The sequence below is a fragment of the Dasypus novemcinctus genome, chromosome 12, assembly GCF_030445035.2.
Source record: "Dasypus novemcinctus isolate mDasNov1 chromosome 12, mDasNov1.1.hap2, whole genome shotgun sequence".
NCBI lineage: Eukaryota > Metazoa > Chordata > Mammalia > Cingulata > Dasypodidae > Dasypus > Dasypus novemcinctus.
In genome coordinates this window covers 30,469,359-30,486,313 of record NC_080684.1, presented here as the reverse complement: position 1 = coordinate 30,486,313, position 16,955 = coordinate 30,469,359, and the positions used below count along the sequence as shown (strand labels likewise).

The window sequence follows — 16,955 nt, the reverse complement described above, 5'->3', positions numbered from 1 at the left end:
TATTTCTTAATGCGCTTTTTCAATTCAGTAAAAATTTTTGTTGTAATTTTTATCGGGATTGCATTAAATCTGTAAATAAGTTTGCATATGAAAGACATCTTAATGATATTTAGTTCTCAAATTCATGAACATGGAATATTTTCCCATCTCTTTAGCTCATTTTTTGTTGCCTTCAACAATGTTGTGTAGTTTTCTACAAGCAAGTTCATTCCATGTTTAGTTAGGATTATTCCTAAGTATTTGATTCTTTCAATTGCTATTGTAAATGGAATTTCTTATTAAATTTATTGTTTATTTTGGTGCCTTCATTTTTGGAGAGATTTTAGATCATAAGCAAACACAGCTTTGGCAGGAGAAGATCAATGGTACATGGTGTTGGTAACGGGAGGATGTGTGAGCAGGGTTGCACCTGGTAAATGCCTTTAAGGCATATGAATATGATCATGTATTCATGGCACTTTGTCTCAGTGGGTGGAGACCTGTAAAATAACCAAAAGCATATTGAATTCTCATCCTGGGGAGTCCTGCTACATTCTCTTATAGAACAGCAAGGATCCCCCAAGTATAAGGGCAGTGCCTAGTGAAGGAAGACACACCATTACACCAGACCATTGATACTGATGGCTGTACTTTTACTTGTGAAATTGATAGGCAGTCTAGTATTATATTTTGCTTAAGAGTTACCCTCTGAGAGCACCCTTGTTGCTTAAATGTTACCTCTCTCTAAGCCAACTCAGCATATAAAGACACTGCCTTTCCCTGGCATGGGAGATGACTCCCAAGAACGAGCCTCACTGGCATGGAGGGATTATTACCATGTGCCAACTAGCAATGCATGCAGAAAAAGACCTTGACCAAATGGGGGAAATATTAAACTTGAATGAGTTTTATGGTTTAGAGATTTCAAAGTATGTTGGGGGATCAATTATGAGTTTGTATTGCTTATAGATTTCAAAATGATTTGGGAGGTTACACTTATGCACATCTCAGCAGAATTTCATTGAGTGCCCCATTATGCAGTACCTCAAACAGTGGGGATCCTGAGTGCTCTAGAAACATCTATACACTACATGCAGGGCAGATAAGCTCATGCATTTGGCACTGTGGAGAGTATTGTTAACCTTTAACTTATGTCTAGGTCAGGCAGGCAGCTACGTGCTGAAGACTTGGGGAAGAGGCTCTTGGTCCCCAAAGTTAATTGCATCTAGTGATCAGTCATTTTCTTCGACAACTCAAATTCATACATACTAGAGTGAATTACAGAACATTAAATAAGGGATGATAGAGTAACATGCAATTAAAATGTAACAATAGAACTCTATAGGCAATGGTTGATGATTTTTACTTTCAGATTGAAAAACATGCTGGGAAGCATATTTCTTAGGAATAGAATATTTTGAGTATTTTGATCAAAATGGGAAATCCAATTCAGCTTTTGGTAAACATGTCATGAAGGAGATATAAAAATAATTAGAACAGGGAAGTGGACTTGGCCCAGTGGTTAGAGTGTCCATGTACCACATGGGAGGTCCGCGGTTCAAACCCCGGGCCTCCTTGACCCGTATGGAGCTGGCCTACGTGCAGCGATGATGCGCACAAAGAGTGCCATGCCACACAGGGGTGTCCCCTGTGTAGGGGAGCCCCACATGCAAGGAGTGCACCCTGTAAGGAGAGCTGCCCAGCGTGAATGAAAGTGCAGCCTGCCCAGGAATGGCGCCACACACACAAAGAGCTGACACAACAAGATGACACAACAAAAAGAAACACAGATTCCCATGCCACTGACAACAACAGAAGCAGACAAAGACACACAGCAAAAAGGCACAGAGAGCAGAAAACTGGGGTGGGGCGGGAGGGGAGGAATGGGGAGAGAAATAAATAAATCTTTTAAAAAATAATTAGAACAAAAAGCAATTAAAATAAGAAAAGAGGGCAGATCTAACTAAAAATTAAAAATTATGATGGAAGATTACAAATGAGTAGAAATTTATATTAATATCTGAATATAGTTATTATGACATATTTGGAGAAAATGATTAGTAAGAATTGCATATAAACCTAAAATTTAGGAAGATGCATGTATTAGTCAGCCAAAAGGGTGCTGATGCAAAATACCAGAAATTGGTTGGTTTTTATAAAGTGTATTTATTTGGGGCAGGAGCTTACAGATACCAGGCCATAAAGCATAAGTTATTTCCCTCACCAAAGTCTATTTGGAGCAAGATGGCTGCTGATGTTTGCGTGGGTTCAGGCTTCCTGGGTTCCTGTGTTCCTGGGGCTTGCTTTACTCTGGCTTGAAGGTTCCTTTCTTCCCAGGGCTTGCTGCTTCCTGGACTCAGAGTTCCTCTCTTCCTAGGCCTGGCTTCTCTTTCCTCTGTGGGCTTACTTCCTGGGGCTCCAGCTTAAGGCTTCAGCATCAACCTTCAACACCAGAAACCCTCACATCAAAAGCTCTAACTCTGTCTTTTGTCATGCCTTTTATCTGTGAGTCTCCACCCACCAAGGGGTGGGGACTGGGTGGGGATTCCACTCCCTAATGATGACTCAATCATGCCCAGGTACAGATCAGATTATGAACATAATCCAATATTTATTTTTGGAATTCATCAATTATATCAAACTGCTACAAGGCATTTTGAAATGTTCACAATAAGGACTGGATGTCAGGCTGGAACTTACTCTAATAGAAAAATGATCTATATATTTTAGAGACTCTAATCAAAGGAAAATGCCAATATGTTTAAACCTCTAATTATATTCTGTTTAGTTAAAATATTGATGTTGTACTTTCAAAAAATTAGAAGCAACAATATTTATTTAGAGGAGAAGAGATTTTATGTTACTGTGTAATTGACAAAAAAAAACTGGGGATGTGTTTCCTGAGATAGGACATGGAAGTTTCAACTTATCACTTTTGAATAAAAAATAGGGGACTTTCAATTGTAGGTATATTATTTAAATTTTGGAAGAGCAACCTGGATAGAGAAAGTATAGATGTAACCATAAGTCAATGAAGACGTACATACCTATTACAACATATTTTTAAAAACTAGTTCAAAACAACAAATTTGAAGGGCAAGTCAACTGGGAAGTAGGAATGATCTTTGAATGATAGATGCCATGGGGTTTTTAAACATTGATAGTAATAATAAGTTATGTTGAACAGAAAGTAGAGTGACTAATTTTTTGAGAAGACAGATAATGTTATTAAGACAGGTGACATTTAAATTGGGTACTTACAGGGTTAAGAAGAATTTTATTAAACTTGTAAGAAGGAATGAAGAAGCAAAAGATTGTAGAATGGAAGCTTCATATATGAATGGGTGCATAAAGTTATAAAACAGTATTCTTGTCATCAGTTTTTAACTAGTGTGCTTTGTATGGAAAAGGATGGGAGGATGGAAAGAAGGAATGAAGGACAGAAGGAATGAAAAGGTAGGAAGGAAGGAAGAAAAGAAAGAAGAAAGGAAGGAAGGGAAAAATGTCTTTTGCAATGCAATTCAGGAATGAATGGAGTCTAGGCTTAAGATGATGCTTAAAAAATATTATGGTCTCCTTTAGACTTCAGAAAACTAAGTTTCCTGAGTTTAAATTTGTCTATTCGTTTTAGCTCTTTGTCATTTGAAATATCTAACTTCCTGAGCCCTCTTTTGATTCCATGCATAATGCTAACTACAAATTTAGTACTGTTGTTTCAAGAATTAAGTGATTTCTATAATACTTAGCAGTGTCCAGAATCCAATGGGTATTCAACAAAATATAAGTCTCATTTCAATATTGTATTTGTTGTCCATTCTAATGCAAAGGGCAAAAAATTAGAAAATATTTCAGTATAAAATATTTGAGTGTTTTCGGTAGAATTTCCTCGAGAATAAATTTGTTCACATATTTAAGAAATCTTGTCACTTGTGAAATATCCAATTTAAAAAATAAAACTAAACCAGCAGGAGTAAACTAACTGGTGAATTAGAACTGAGAGATCAATATTGATGATTCCGGTGGGTGTAAATGTGAGATAATGTGTCATAGAACAATAGAATTACCAGAGAGAACATATGATTAAACATTACTTCTGCCTTGGAGTGGGAAGAAATGGATATGTGCAAGTCTTAGCTTAGATACGTTAGATCCTTAATGATTGCAATGATTGTTCAGAATAGCTCCATGATAAATTCCTGGCACGATATGCTAAGCAAACACATTCTGATAGGCACATAACAGAATCAATTGTACTCACAATATTAATAAAGGTCATTGTTTTAATTTTATTCATTTTCTCAAAATGTTATATACGTATTTTTTTTACTCTTAAAATTTCTAAATTTAGATTTTATTCTAGGACTATTAAGTCTATTTCCTCAAAATGGAAAAAAAATGATCAAAGGAAAAAATAATCGACTATTTAAATAACGATTTCATCTTACATTCATATTATAAATCCAAATATTTTTAAGAACTTCATTGTTCATATTCTGCAGAAACCTGTACAATTGTCCAATCATTTTTTTTCTGTTTATATTCTTCCCTGGCTATGTTTTTGTTCACCTGCTTTAGACAGTATTTATCAAAGGTATTTCTTTTTTAAAATCAAGACACATAGTTAAAAACAAAAAAGGAGAAATAGGCAACAATATCATGGCCTATTACACCCACAATTCTATAACACAAATTTCATGATGTGCTATCGTTGTATTTGAAAATCTTTTTGTTTAACCTCATTTAAAAAATTCTGGTTATGTCAAAGAAAATCATTACACATGGCTCTGAATGGATTGTGGCATACCATTAGAAAATCTTTCCTTAAGAACTGAATTTGATTCTTTTACAGTTTTTATTTCACTAATAGAGGACATATATATCAGATCCAAATAATTACTGACTAGAATAAATACGGTAAGAAGCATACAATTCATAAATCAATCATGTCCCAAGCCATTTCAAATAAGTTGCAGAACTATCCCAAATTATTTGGAGGGAATTTTTCTGGTATGGAAATGTCAATTATGTATTGGATCTGTTCATTAATTTTTAAATAAGCAAGTAAGATAAATTGTCTATCAACTATTTCAAATAGTTGCTAATATAAATAACTCTCTGATACAAACAAAATAACTAGTTTCAGGAAACTGCATTTTGACACACCATTCACAATTTTTTGAAATAAACAAACACCTCCAAAGTTGAGTATTAAAACTGAAAGATAACACCTGCTAGATTTTTAAAAAATTTCTTTAAATGAAATATGATTGAGTCACTTGGAGGCAAGACAAAGATATATTTTAAAGATTAGTTTCTAAAAGAGGAAAAAAAGAATAAAAAAAGCAAAACATATAAATTGTGCAAATTAATGGAGGCTCCTGAAGGGAACAGTTTTTCTCCCCCCCCCCCAAAAAAAAATCTAAATATGTGGTTACTGATTGCAAGTAATAGCTTAAGTATGGGGTAGAATAATAAACTTTGCTTGGTGTGATACATTATATATAATGTAAGTAATATAATATTTTTATTCTTGATTAACTCGAATATCTAAAGACAAATGAGACAAATGAAAAATTTAGCATCCTTTCCTCCAGATATCTAAAGAAGGAAGGGAGATCAGAAAAGGAATATTTAAGGAGATGAAAGTGAAAATTATCTTCTTTGGGACAAAGACCTATGAAAAATAAAGCTTGCAAAGAGATAAAGATGAATATCAAAGATTGGCAAAAGAAAAAGATAGAAGCTATGTACTGGAAGGCAAAAATTAATAAATTGATATTAATTGAGACTGCTTTGTTCATATTCTTAATAGAATGCATCAGTACACTCATTTCTTTTGCAAAGAGATAATTTTATGTATCATATGCATGAAAGCTATTTTCACTTGTTGGTTCCTCAGGGTGTAGATGAAAGGGTTCAAAAGTGGGGCAGCTGAGGTATGGAGCACTGCAATTCCTTTGGAAAAAGAAATTCTTTGTTGGACTGAGGGTTTAACATAAATGAAGATGCAGCTGCCATAAGAGAGGGAGATGACAATCATGTGGGAAGAACAGGTGGAAAATGCCTTTTTCCTCTGATGAGCTGAAGGGAATTTTAGAATCGTCAGTGCAATGTAGGTGTATGATATTATCACCATTACCAGTGTGACCACGAGTATTACCAAAGCTGACATGAAAGTCATTGTCTCAATGAATTGAGTTTCTGAGCAGGAGATCTGCAGGAGGGGAGTAGAGCTACAATAGAAATGATCAACAATGTTGGAGTCACAGAATTCAAGTTTTAGACCCAAGGCAAGTGGTGGAAAGATGGAGAGGAACCCAGCAAGCCAACAACTGAGGACCAGCTGTGTGCAGACTTTGCTGTTCATGATGGTTGTGTAGTGCAGGGGCTTACAGATGGCAACATAGCGGTCATAGGACATGGCTGCCAGCAGGTAAAACTGAGATGCTCCAAGGAGGAAGGCAAAAAACAGTTGAGTGATGCAACAGTTGTAGGAAATGGTTTTGTCTCCAGTTGCCATGCTAACCAGCAAGTTAGGAATGCAGGTAGTAGTATAAGAGATTTCTAAGAAGGAAAAATTCCGAAGGAAAAAATACATGGGGGTCTTGAGATGAGCATCCAGCAGGGTGAGTGTGATGATGATTAGATTGCCAGTGATGCTGAGCAAGTAGGTGATCAGCAGGAAGATAAATAACACAACCTTCAATTTTGGGTCATCAGTCAAACCTGCTAGGATAAACACTGTCACTCCTGTGTGGTTTCCCATTACTGTCTTATGACTTCTATCAAGCCTAAATAGTAAAATTAAAAATAAAATACTTGATGATCCCTATAAAACTACATTTTGCCAAGAATTGTTTAGCTGCACAGCAGTGGTTATTATCTTTATTTGTTCCATGGACCCTTTTCCAGTCAGGTGAAAACCTCAGACAACTTATTAAGTCCCCATTCTAGTATGTATTTTTTAATAAATATATCACACCCTCATCAACATGTCCCCACAAAATAATAGCTTTTTGAATTGCAGTACAAACTCATGGATCCCTGGTTAAGAACTGAGATACAATAGAATACTCATTTAAATCTACAGTATTAGGCCAGTAAGAAAAAAATTAGATTCAATTTCCAGAGTACCTGGAAAGAGAATTAAAATTTAATTTGCATTTCCACCAAAGAATAAACCATATAAGAGTATCACTGTTGCTTGTTTTTATGTGAATAAATTAGGAGGTCCTGTAAAACTAAGAAAAAGGCTTTTCTCTCTTGAAAATATGCAAGAGTTGGGATGTCAGGCCATGTCTTGATCAATTAAATTTTGCATATGGGAGACTAAAATTATATCCATCATAAACATAGTTAGTCATATTGTGCACTTAACACATGCACACATGCAGAGAAACACATGTACATATATATATACAAATGCACACCAGCCGAGGTCAGTAACAGGATAGTACACCTTCACCATTTTACTCTACTAATCAAACTTAAATGCCTGATTCCTTTCTCATTTGCTTTAATTGGCTAATGATATCTGAATTCACATAAATGAATATGACACATGGGCAATGATGTCATTTGCTCATATAAGTTGTCACTCTCCTCTCTTTCCACCTCATGTCCCACTATAAAATCATCAGGAACAGTTTGATAATGTTGATGTGGATAACAAGAAACTTCAGATTTCCTCTGCAGGCTATGGCTCTGAAAATGAATACAGCTAAGTAAAGGCAAAAGCAAGGTAAAAGGATTTAGAAGCAAATATAAATATATAAATATGAGGTTAGGGGATTCTTTGAGATGGGCAATACAAAGAGAAGAGAAAGATAAGACTATGCTCTTTGTAGCTTAGAGGAAAGAGGACGGTTGAAGAGAGTGAATTTGAGGAGCAAATTAACAGAAGATTAAAATGATGTAAATTAGTAATTAAAAAATTATGATGAGAGAATTTTTAACATGGAAAATTCCTCCATCGGCTTCAAAATTACCTTTGTGCCCTTCATTTGAAAGATAGATTGAAAACATGGAGTATTTGGAAATCAACATGGACTAGAGACAAGAAGAGAAATATTTGGTTTATTTTAAATTCATAATGAATCACTGAGCCAAATTTAGAAAGCCCATATATCCCTACCATAATAAGGGTATTCAAATGTTCAACTACAGGAAATTAAAGAGGTATTTATAATAGGTCACTATTCTTGACATCCAGCATATAGTAGATGGGAATCAGCGAGACAGAGGAACAAAAATTTTTCAGGTTTGCACAAACATTAAAGTGAAAGATCATGGATTGAGATTTAAAAGACTGTTTCTTCAGTAAAGGTCTCTTAATATTACAAAATGTTGTACAATTATAGACCAAATTATAGAGCATTTGAAAAATCATAAATGACAAATCTCATGAAAATTTCATTCCTTAGTATCTTTATCATAAAAAACACAAAAATAATTAACTCCTTTATGGGCCCAATATAAAACAATATTTTTCTGTCTCAAGAATATTATAAGAACAATTTCCAACCTCTAAAACATGCATTATTATTTAAAATGCTTGTAGAAACACAAAATAAATGTATAATTGAAATAAAAGTATGTCCGGTATTACCTAGAGGAGTTCACAGGAAGAAGAGGTGCATTATAAGATGTGACAGAGTCTTCCTAGCAGAGGAAGCAATGATTAGAAATCAGCTATCACAATCATGTGCATCAATAATACAAACATAACAGGTGGAAATAAATGACATTTTTGCTAACATTCCTTGCACATTCAAGTTGTTACGAAGCAATTCAATAAAAAATTTTTCTCACTTACCCAAATAATCTGAAAGAAAACAATTAAAGAAATGAATATATATAAATCACCTAAATCAGAATTTTATCATGTCAACTGATTACTTTGCCTAACTTCAACAGTTTTATACACCATCAATCCCCCAACACACACTGTAAAAGAAAACAAAAGTCTTATTATGAAACCATTAGATCTCTTGCCTATAAATGCAATGATGTTTAATTATATTAGGTATTTTAAATAGCGGGTATATTTTAAATGTAAACAGTTTTCAACGCTAAATAACCATTCTGTTCAATTTTTCATTCTTCACCAGTTTTCCAAAATCAAAATTCAAAAGTTTGGAAAAACTGGTTAATGTTTAATGGTCAAAATAGGACCAAAATGGATTAAAAAATACCTAACAACTCTTACAACATTTTCCGGTACAAATATAATGTATCAAGGTCATGTAACCTGAGAGATATTTGAATAAAATGCAGCATTTTGTGCAACAGATGAGATTCTAAATCCAGCTTTTGGAATGCAAATTATTAATGTTCCCCTAAAAAAAACAAAGAAACAAAACAAAACAAAAAGAAACCTAACAGAAAATATCATCTTTCAGTGTAGAAATACATATTGTTTTCATCATATTTAGCCATAACTGTGCCTGCCTCATGCATTTAGAATCTCAAATGTCTTTCTTTGAGAACCCATATACACATTTCAGCAGGCAAATGATCAGCAGTTCAGTGCTCAACTCTTTTGTCATCACATTAAAGAGAGCCCACTGATATTACATTCTCTCTGAAAGGACCACACTCTATCCCACAATTTATGATTGCTTAAATGGCTGTCTTGATAATGTTTTGTGGATTTTTAGGTTACTGTATTAAAATTTCCCCTATAATTTACTTATTACATATTGAAGATTTTCATATGGCACATAGTGCCTATAAAAATTAATCAACTCTTGATCCCATGGACTAGTTATGCTCTCTGTATCCTGTAGGAAAATAACACAAGATTATGAGGAACTACCTGAGGGATCTGTGATCCAAGAATAGCATTTCTCCACGGATCATTAATTTGTTTGCCATACAAATGTTCTCTATAGGCATAAAATAATTTATAAATAATGTGTATGTAAAATTACTCCTTTTAATTTTGTCCCCAGAGAATTCAGTATAGATTGAACTAATACATGTTTGTCCTCCCACATATGTATGATATGAAATCTTAAATACAAGGATAATGATTTGGCAGCAAATCTTTTCTTATTGTGGAAGTCGGAGAGTTTAAAGAGAGAGGAAAACCAATACCTGGTCTTCACACAAGAAGTAAAGTACAAAACAATGGTGAATCAGGTCACATGAAAAGAACTTCTTACAATTTCTGGTGACCACCCACATTAGATTGTTAAACTATACAACAATCAAAGAATAAGTTAACAATTCCTCCAACATAGCCTCCCTTCTGCCTGGAAAACTTGAGGGTTCCCAATTCAGTTCCTTGTGTTTGGTAGTGCTGTGCAGTTAATCCAATCTGTCCCAATTTTTAGACTACTCTAGTTAATGTGCATACACACACTCACATACAACCCACAACCCAGGATGTCTTCCCTACCCCATTCTCAATAATTGTTTCACTTGTGGCATATTAATCTATAAATCCTCTGCAGTGATATTTTTGTCTGCCTCGTGTATATATTATCCAAACTCAATTTCACAGCCTCCTCAGTACTGCCTGGGAGAGGCGGGAGCAAACCTTGCTCCTTCATGGCAGCAACAAAACTCAGTACTCTGCTCACAGCTACACAGGACAAGGGCAGCTCCTCTTTACTCTAGAGGTGTGGTTGTCACAGTTCTGCTCCATGTGGGAAAGGTGCATCTTCATTACTTCTGAGATGATGGAAGTTAAATTTTCTCCTACAGGCTCACAGCAGAACAGTCCACCATGTTATCACAGGGAGTGGTGGTCCAGGACAGGGGCTGGCTGACAACTCTGCTGCTGCAGTGCCTATTGGGATGAGGGAGCAGGTGGCAATATTATTCATGGTGCTTGCCTTGCGAACAGGCAAGTAGGCTTAAAAAGATTTGTCCTGCTAGGCTGAGCCACCCACCCCCCATGTTCTCATCTCCATCTTTTAAAGTTTAAAGACTACCATATTTATTAAGGCTATGTTTTGCCTGCTCACATGGCATGCCCGGTCATTGATTACCCTAGTACTCTGATTGGTGTATATATATATATTAACAGAAGGGAAAACATATAAGGAATCCCTGCTGAGTAACAAGGTCCTCAGTCAGTCCCTTTTTTATTTCACCTTGTCCAGGACGAGCATTATTCAAGTACAGCTTTTAAAAATCAGATTTGTATTAAATTACACCATGCAAACAGTACTGTTCATAAATGGATATTTAAATAAATGATTTTTCATGAGGCAATTACTCTCATTCACAATAATTCACATGAAAAAAACAGAATATTACCAGCATAGAAGTAAATACCTCCAAACAAATGGAAGCACTATTTTATACTTTTGTCTCAGTTTAGTTTGGCAGTTTTTGAACATTTAAGAAATGAAATTAAACGAAATATAGTATGTGTTTCCTTAGCATATGAAAACATTTTGTGAGATTTAGCCTTGCTTAAGTCAGTAGTTTATATTTTTATATTTAGTCTATTTCAGTTTGAATATAACAATCATTTCTATATTTAATATTAATAAACAGGTGAGCAAATGTTTTACTTTGTTCTAACTGCAAATAATGCAAGAATGAATGATCTTGCCAATGTAGATTTGCCAAGCAATATGATGTTTAAATTATATGTTTACAAAATTTTTGAAAAAATATTCACTCACTAATGGTTTATAAGAAAATTTCTTTTAAGGTTTGTTAACACTTGGTATTCTCTGGTTTTGTTTTGTTTTGTGCCTTTGATAGTTCAATTTTAAACATTTTATGCCTATGAGTTAGTAGCATTATCACACTGCAGTTCTCTAATGAGAAATTATTTTGTTCAATTGCATTTTCTTTGAATATTTGAACATACATCTTTTAGAAATTCCTGTCAATTTTTTTCTATTGAATTGCTTGTCTTCTTTTTGATTTGTGCAATTTCTTCATAAATTTTAGATTAAAATTATCTATGCTATTATATTTATCTATATGTAGTTAAAACAGAAATTTTAGTTTGTATATATGTTAATAAGTAAACAAAACTCAAAGGCAGTGAAGAAACTATACACAGAAAAAGAAATAAAAATGATTCTAAAAAAATAAGTAATTACTACTACCTAGAGAAATAAAGGAAATCTTTGGACCTATTTTTATCCACTTGCAGTTTTATCAAATGCTGTCCTATTCATCTCACATCTATTTGGTGCTTAAAATATTAGATGGAATAAGTGAATGGAATTATGTTGGCAGAACTAACATCTATTTATTCCTTCAGGAAACACATAATTCATTCTTGTGGTTAGTCTCTTGTTCTCTTTCCTTATGTTTATATAACCGGGACCTGCTTGTCAGGATCTTGGCTTCTTGATTGAGTGGACAGAGTTTAGTTATTGTGGATTGAGTACAGTTAAACAAGGTTATGAAGATAGACTAGAGCCTTTACCATGAAGTAGTTTGGGCAGTGAAGCACCAGCTTAAGAGAAACTTTTAGATCAGAACGTAAATGTGCATATGGTTCTAAGTAGCTGCCATGTTCAATTTTAGACATTACCAGTAGCTCTAGGGCCATGTTAAGAAAACCCTCATACTTCTTCACTCTCAAGATAACACTGACCTTTTCTTGCCTTGACCTCTCTTTCTCTGTGTAACACGTACCTCTCTAAAGGGAAGGAGCTAGATACAGAATACAGGCTCTAAAGTGGGGTCATTAAAAACTCTTCCTGGTAGCTGTTCTTTCCCCTGTCCCTGGGAAAGAGGGAATAATCAAAGCTTACTCTGAGGAAGCTTCTTTGCTAATTAGAGGTTCCCTGTTCACATCTGCCAAATGTTTGTTATTGATCTGGGGCATACCCCTCAGAGGTAGAGGCAATTGTTGGTATTCAAATGTTACTAGGGAATGGAGAGGGAATATCTTGGAAGTATTTGATGAAGAATCCAGAATTGAAAATATGAAGACTAGAGCAAAGAAAAGTGGCTTTGTGTAAGAAACAGTTGAAGAAGTGAAGAGCCCTAACACACCCAGGCAGACCATGATAAAAAGTTCTCAGAGTTCTAATGTGACAGATGCAGACAAAGGGCAAGTAGGTTATGTAAGCAGGGGAAGAAAACCATGGAAAAGGAGGGTCATATCTGATCAGTGTTCGAAGGATTTTCACACATGTGCCCACGTGTGCACACAAACACACACCCCAAAAACCGGCTTCAGTTCTCTCTGTATAGTGTCTATATGTGCAGATTTATATCTCATGGATTTTCATTTTTACTCTTACTCATGTCTTTTAATTCAAGAATATCTAACTTATCATTTCTATTTTTTGCTGGTGCCTTTATGCTGTGTTTAAAACATTTATTTATCAAAGAGTATGAATAGATTATCCTGTTTCATTCACGAGTTCTAATGTTTTTCTCTTCACATTTAGTCAACAGTCCCTCTGGGAAAATTTGTTTGGTGAAGAGGTCCAAATCGATTTCTTTTCTCTGTGAATATCCAAACAGCCCAGTATTTTTTAATACTTAATGCAAAGATAATAATTTCCTTATTGGAATGTAGTATCATTTTGTGAGAAAGCAGTAGAAAATACATGTATGGACATATATACTTGCATGTATGTATGTGAATACATACATATTTTTTATTCATTTGTCCATTGGCTTACTTTTGTTCCAAATTAGCCCTTTCTTATAGTGTTTTGAAATAAGTTATAAAATCTGGTAGTGCTTTATTTTTGTTTTGGATAACTTGATTCTTCTCTGCTGACATATTTGTAGATTAATTTTGAATCAAATGTAAATTTTGAAAAATAGGCCCTATAAGATTTGGGTTGGGATTTTGTAACTCCCTAGATAAATTTAAGAAAAACTGATATCTTTGTAATAGTGTGTCTTCATATCAATGAGTATGAACATTGCATTCCATTCCATGTCCAGAATGTTTTATAGTTTTCTGTGAACAATTTGAAATATTTGAAAGAAATATTTTATGAATTATGTGGCTTTGTGATAAATTCTTTTCTATTTTACTTCGTTTTTTAAAATGTTCTGGACATCACAGAGAAATTGTTTTTACGTTTCCCTGCTAAATTGTGATGTACAGATGAAAAAATTCTTTTCTGAAGACAATAGCTTATTTCCTCTAATATTTGGATTTACTTATAGGAAATGTACATCAATGTCTATGTATCTCAGTAAATGTTTTTTGAAGGGAATAATGTAATTACTTTAGATGTCTGCCCTTTGCTTCAGAGAGTATGTCCATTTAGTTGGGAGTTATGCCTTCTCTTTTGGATACACTATTTATTTTATATTATTTTATTTTTTCCTTGTGGGAAAAGTGATCTGGAGCCTATAGAGAGCAAGCTGCCTACAGACTTCTCCAAATCTACAACTCTTTTCCTCCAATTCTTACAAGTGCAAGGACAGGTAGCCACAGACACACCTTTATAGCATGATATGGATACACTACTTAAATAACGTATTTTATGCTTGATTTTTGAATGTTCTATAAGGTGACAAATACCCTCTCAATGATAAATACAAAACTCCTAATTGCAACCATCTCCCAAAGAGAATTCAAAGTTAGCAAGTTTCTACAAAATATACTCAAAATCAAGTTAGAGTTCTTTAAGAGATAATTGTATTAAAGATGATCAGTGATTCTAAAAACTAATCTTGGACAATATTAATAATTTCCAAATTAAATGTTTGTTTTAAGACAGTTTTATATTTATAGAAAATTTTGAAGTTAGTACAGAATTTTTACATATTTCTCACATCCATTGTACTCTATCCTTAACCTGATATTTGTATGAAATATTTGTTACAGGTAATGAACCATTATTAATAAATTGTTCCTCCCTAAAGCCCATGCTTTACTCAAATGTCCTTAGTGTTTATGTAATATCTCTTTCCACCTCCTAGTGAATTCCATTAAGGATACTATATTACATTTAGTCCTCTTGTTTCCTCAAGTTGCTCTTGGATATCACATGGTTCTCAGTCTTTGCTCTTGTAGCTTGACAGTTTTGAGCAGTACTAACTACCTATTTACAGAATGACCCTGAAGTGGGATTTGACTGACATTTTCCTCATGGTTAAACAGGGGTTTTGTGTTTGGGAGGAAGACCACATAGATAATTTGTCACTTTTATCACTTCATATCAAGGATAGATACTAACAGTAGTACTTACACTGTTGATATTAAGTTGAAGTTGTATTTGTAAGATTCCCCTAATGTAAAATTATTTTCCTGCCCTTTCCATAGTGATTCTAGGAAGGAAATGACTTCCATGGACATAATAATTGCTATTTTTTGTATAATATACATATACAATTAATAGAAGTAAAATACTATCATATAAAAATGTTAATTCTAATTAGGTTGAGACAGATCACAAATTATTATATTAGTGTAATAATATAATGAACTATACATTAAATATTTTAAATATAGTAAAAAACAATATATTATAATCATAATTAACTAGAATTCTTAAAACATGAAATAAAATATTCAAAAATTTATCTTCATTTTAGTTATTCAAAGGAAGAGAATTAAAAATTTAAAAGTTTCTAATGAAAAAGGAGAAAATATGGTTTCATTCTAGCAGGGTTTTTGTGGAAAAAGAGCATGAAAAGAGACTTAGACTAATAGCAAATAAATATCAAAAAGTAGTAATAGGCATTGGAACGTATTAATTGATGACTAGACTTTTCATTTCCCTCCCATGTCTCAACAGTATTATCATTTTTTTGAAAAAGAGACAATTTTTTGTACCATATTCATGAAGGCTTTCTTCACTTGTTGGTTCCTCAGGGTATAGATAAAAGGGTTCAGGAGAGGGGCAACTGAGGTATTGAGCACCGCAATTCCCTTGTTAAAGGACATTCTTTCTTTGACTGAGGGTCTAATATACATGACAATGCAGCTGCCGTAAGAAATGGAGATGACAATCATGTGGGAAGAACAGGTGGAAAAGGCTTTTTTCCTCTGTTGAGTTGAAGGGATTTTTAAAATTGTCAGTGCAATGTTGATATATGATATTATCACCAGTACCAAGGTGACCAAGAGTGTCACCAAAGCTGAGATAAAACCCATCGTCTCCAGTAGCCTTGTGTCTGTGCAGGAGATCTGCAGGAGGGGAGTAGTGGTACAATAGAAATGATCAACAATGTTGGAGGCGCAGAAGTCTAGGTTTATACCCATGAGAAGTGGTGGAAAGATGACAAAGAACCCAGCAAGCCAGGTGCTGAGGACCAGCTGTGTGCAGACTTTGCTGTTCATGATGGTTGTGTAGTGCAGGGGCTTACAGATGGCAACATAGCGGTCATAGGACATGGCCGCCAGCAAGTAAAACTCAGATGCTCCAAGGAGGATGGCAAAAAACACTTGAGCTACACAACAGTTGTAGGAAATGGTTTTGTCTCCAGTTGCCATACAAACCAACAATTTAGGGATGCATGTACTCGTATAAGAGATTTCTAAGAAGGAAAAATTTCGAAGGAAAAAATACATGGGGGTCTTGAGGTGAGCATCCAGCAGGGTGAGTGTGATGATGACTAGATTGCCAGTGATGCTGAGCAGGTAGGTGAAAAGCAAGAACGTAAATGACACAACTTTCAATTGTGGGTCATCAGTCAAACCTGCTAGGATAAACATTGTCACTCTTGTATGGTTTCCCATGACTGTTTTCTGACTTTTTCCAAGTCTTTTTTAAAAAATCAATCAATAAAATAAAATAATTCTTGATGATTCCTATGGAAAGATAACAGAGATAACTAATATTTAAGCTAAAGTTCGGAAAACAAAATTTCAGAGAGTATAATACAGTGCTCATTTATGTTTTTCAGATGTTTACACAAACAAAAATCTTACACATTTCCAGAGTAACTGGACTGATATTAAAATGGTAGTATGCATATCCTAACAAGAAAATAGTCCTTGAGTGTAGCCATGCTCATTATTTTACATGACTGTATTAGAATGCCCATTGATCTTGGAAAATGGAACTTCTGCCTGT

General features: G+C 34.3%; 2 protein-coding genes and 1 non-coding gene across 3 annotated transcripts; all 3 read right to left on the bottom strand.

Moving 5' to 3' along the window:
- Positions 1 to 5,806: 5,806 nt before the first annotated feature.
- Positions 5,807 to 6,745, bottom strand: LOC101413062 (olfactory receptor 6C74-like). The gene has a single exon (XM_004459161.2). It carries the CDS (start codon positions 6,743 to 6,745, stop codon positions 5,807 to 5,809), a length of 939 nt encoding a protein of 312 aa, XP_004459218.2.
- A 7,511-nt stretch (positions 6,746 to 14,256) lies between these two features.
- LOC111764316 (small nucleolar RNA SNORA38) lies at positions 14,257 to 14,387 on the bottom strand. The gene has a single exon (XR_002796954.2). It is a non-coding gene; the product is annotated as a small nucleolar RNA SNORA38 (small nucleolar RNA).
- Positions 14,388 to 15,679: 1,292 nt separating this feature from the next.
- On the bottom strand, positions 15,680 to 16,618 carry LOC101413493 (olfactory receptor 6C74-like). The gene has a single exon (XM_004459162.3). The coding sequence runs from the start codon at positions 16,616 to 16,618 to the stop codon at positions 15,680 to 15,682; it is 939 nt and encodes a 312-aa protein (XP_004459219.1).
- Positions 16,619 to 16,955: the final 337 nt, after the last annotated feature.

Bases quoted from the DNA above. Each gene is read 5' to 3' on its own strand.
- LOC101413062 (XM_004459161.2), bottom strand. From the start codon at position 6,745: ATGGGAAACCACACAGGAGTGACAGTGTTTATCCTAGCAGGTTTGACT.
- LOC101413493 (XM_004459162.3), bottom strand. From the start codon at position 16,618: ATGGGAAACCATACAAGAGTGACAATGTTTATCCTAGCAGGTTTGACT.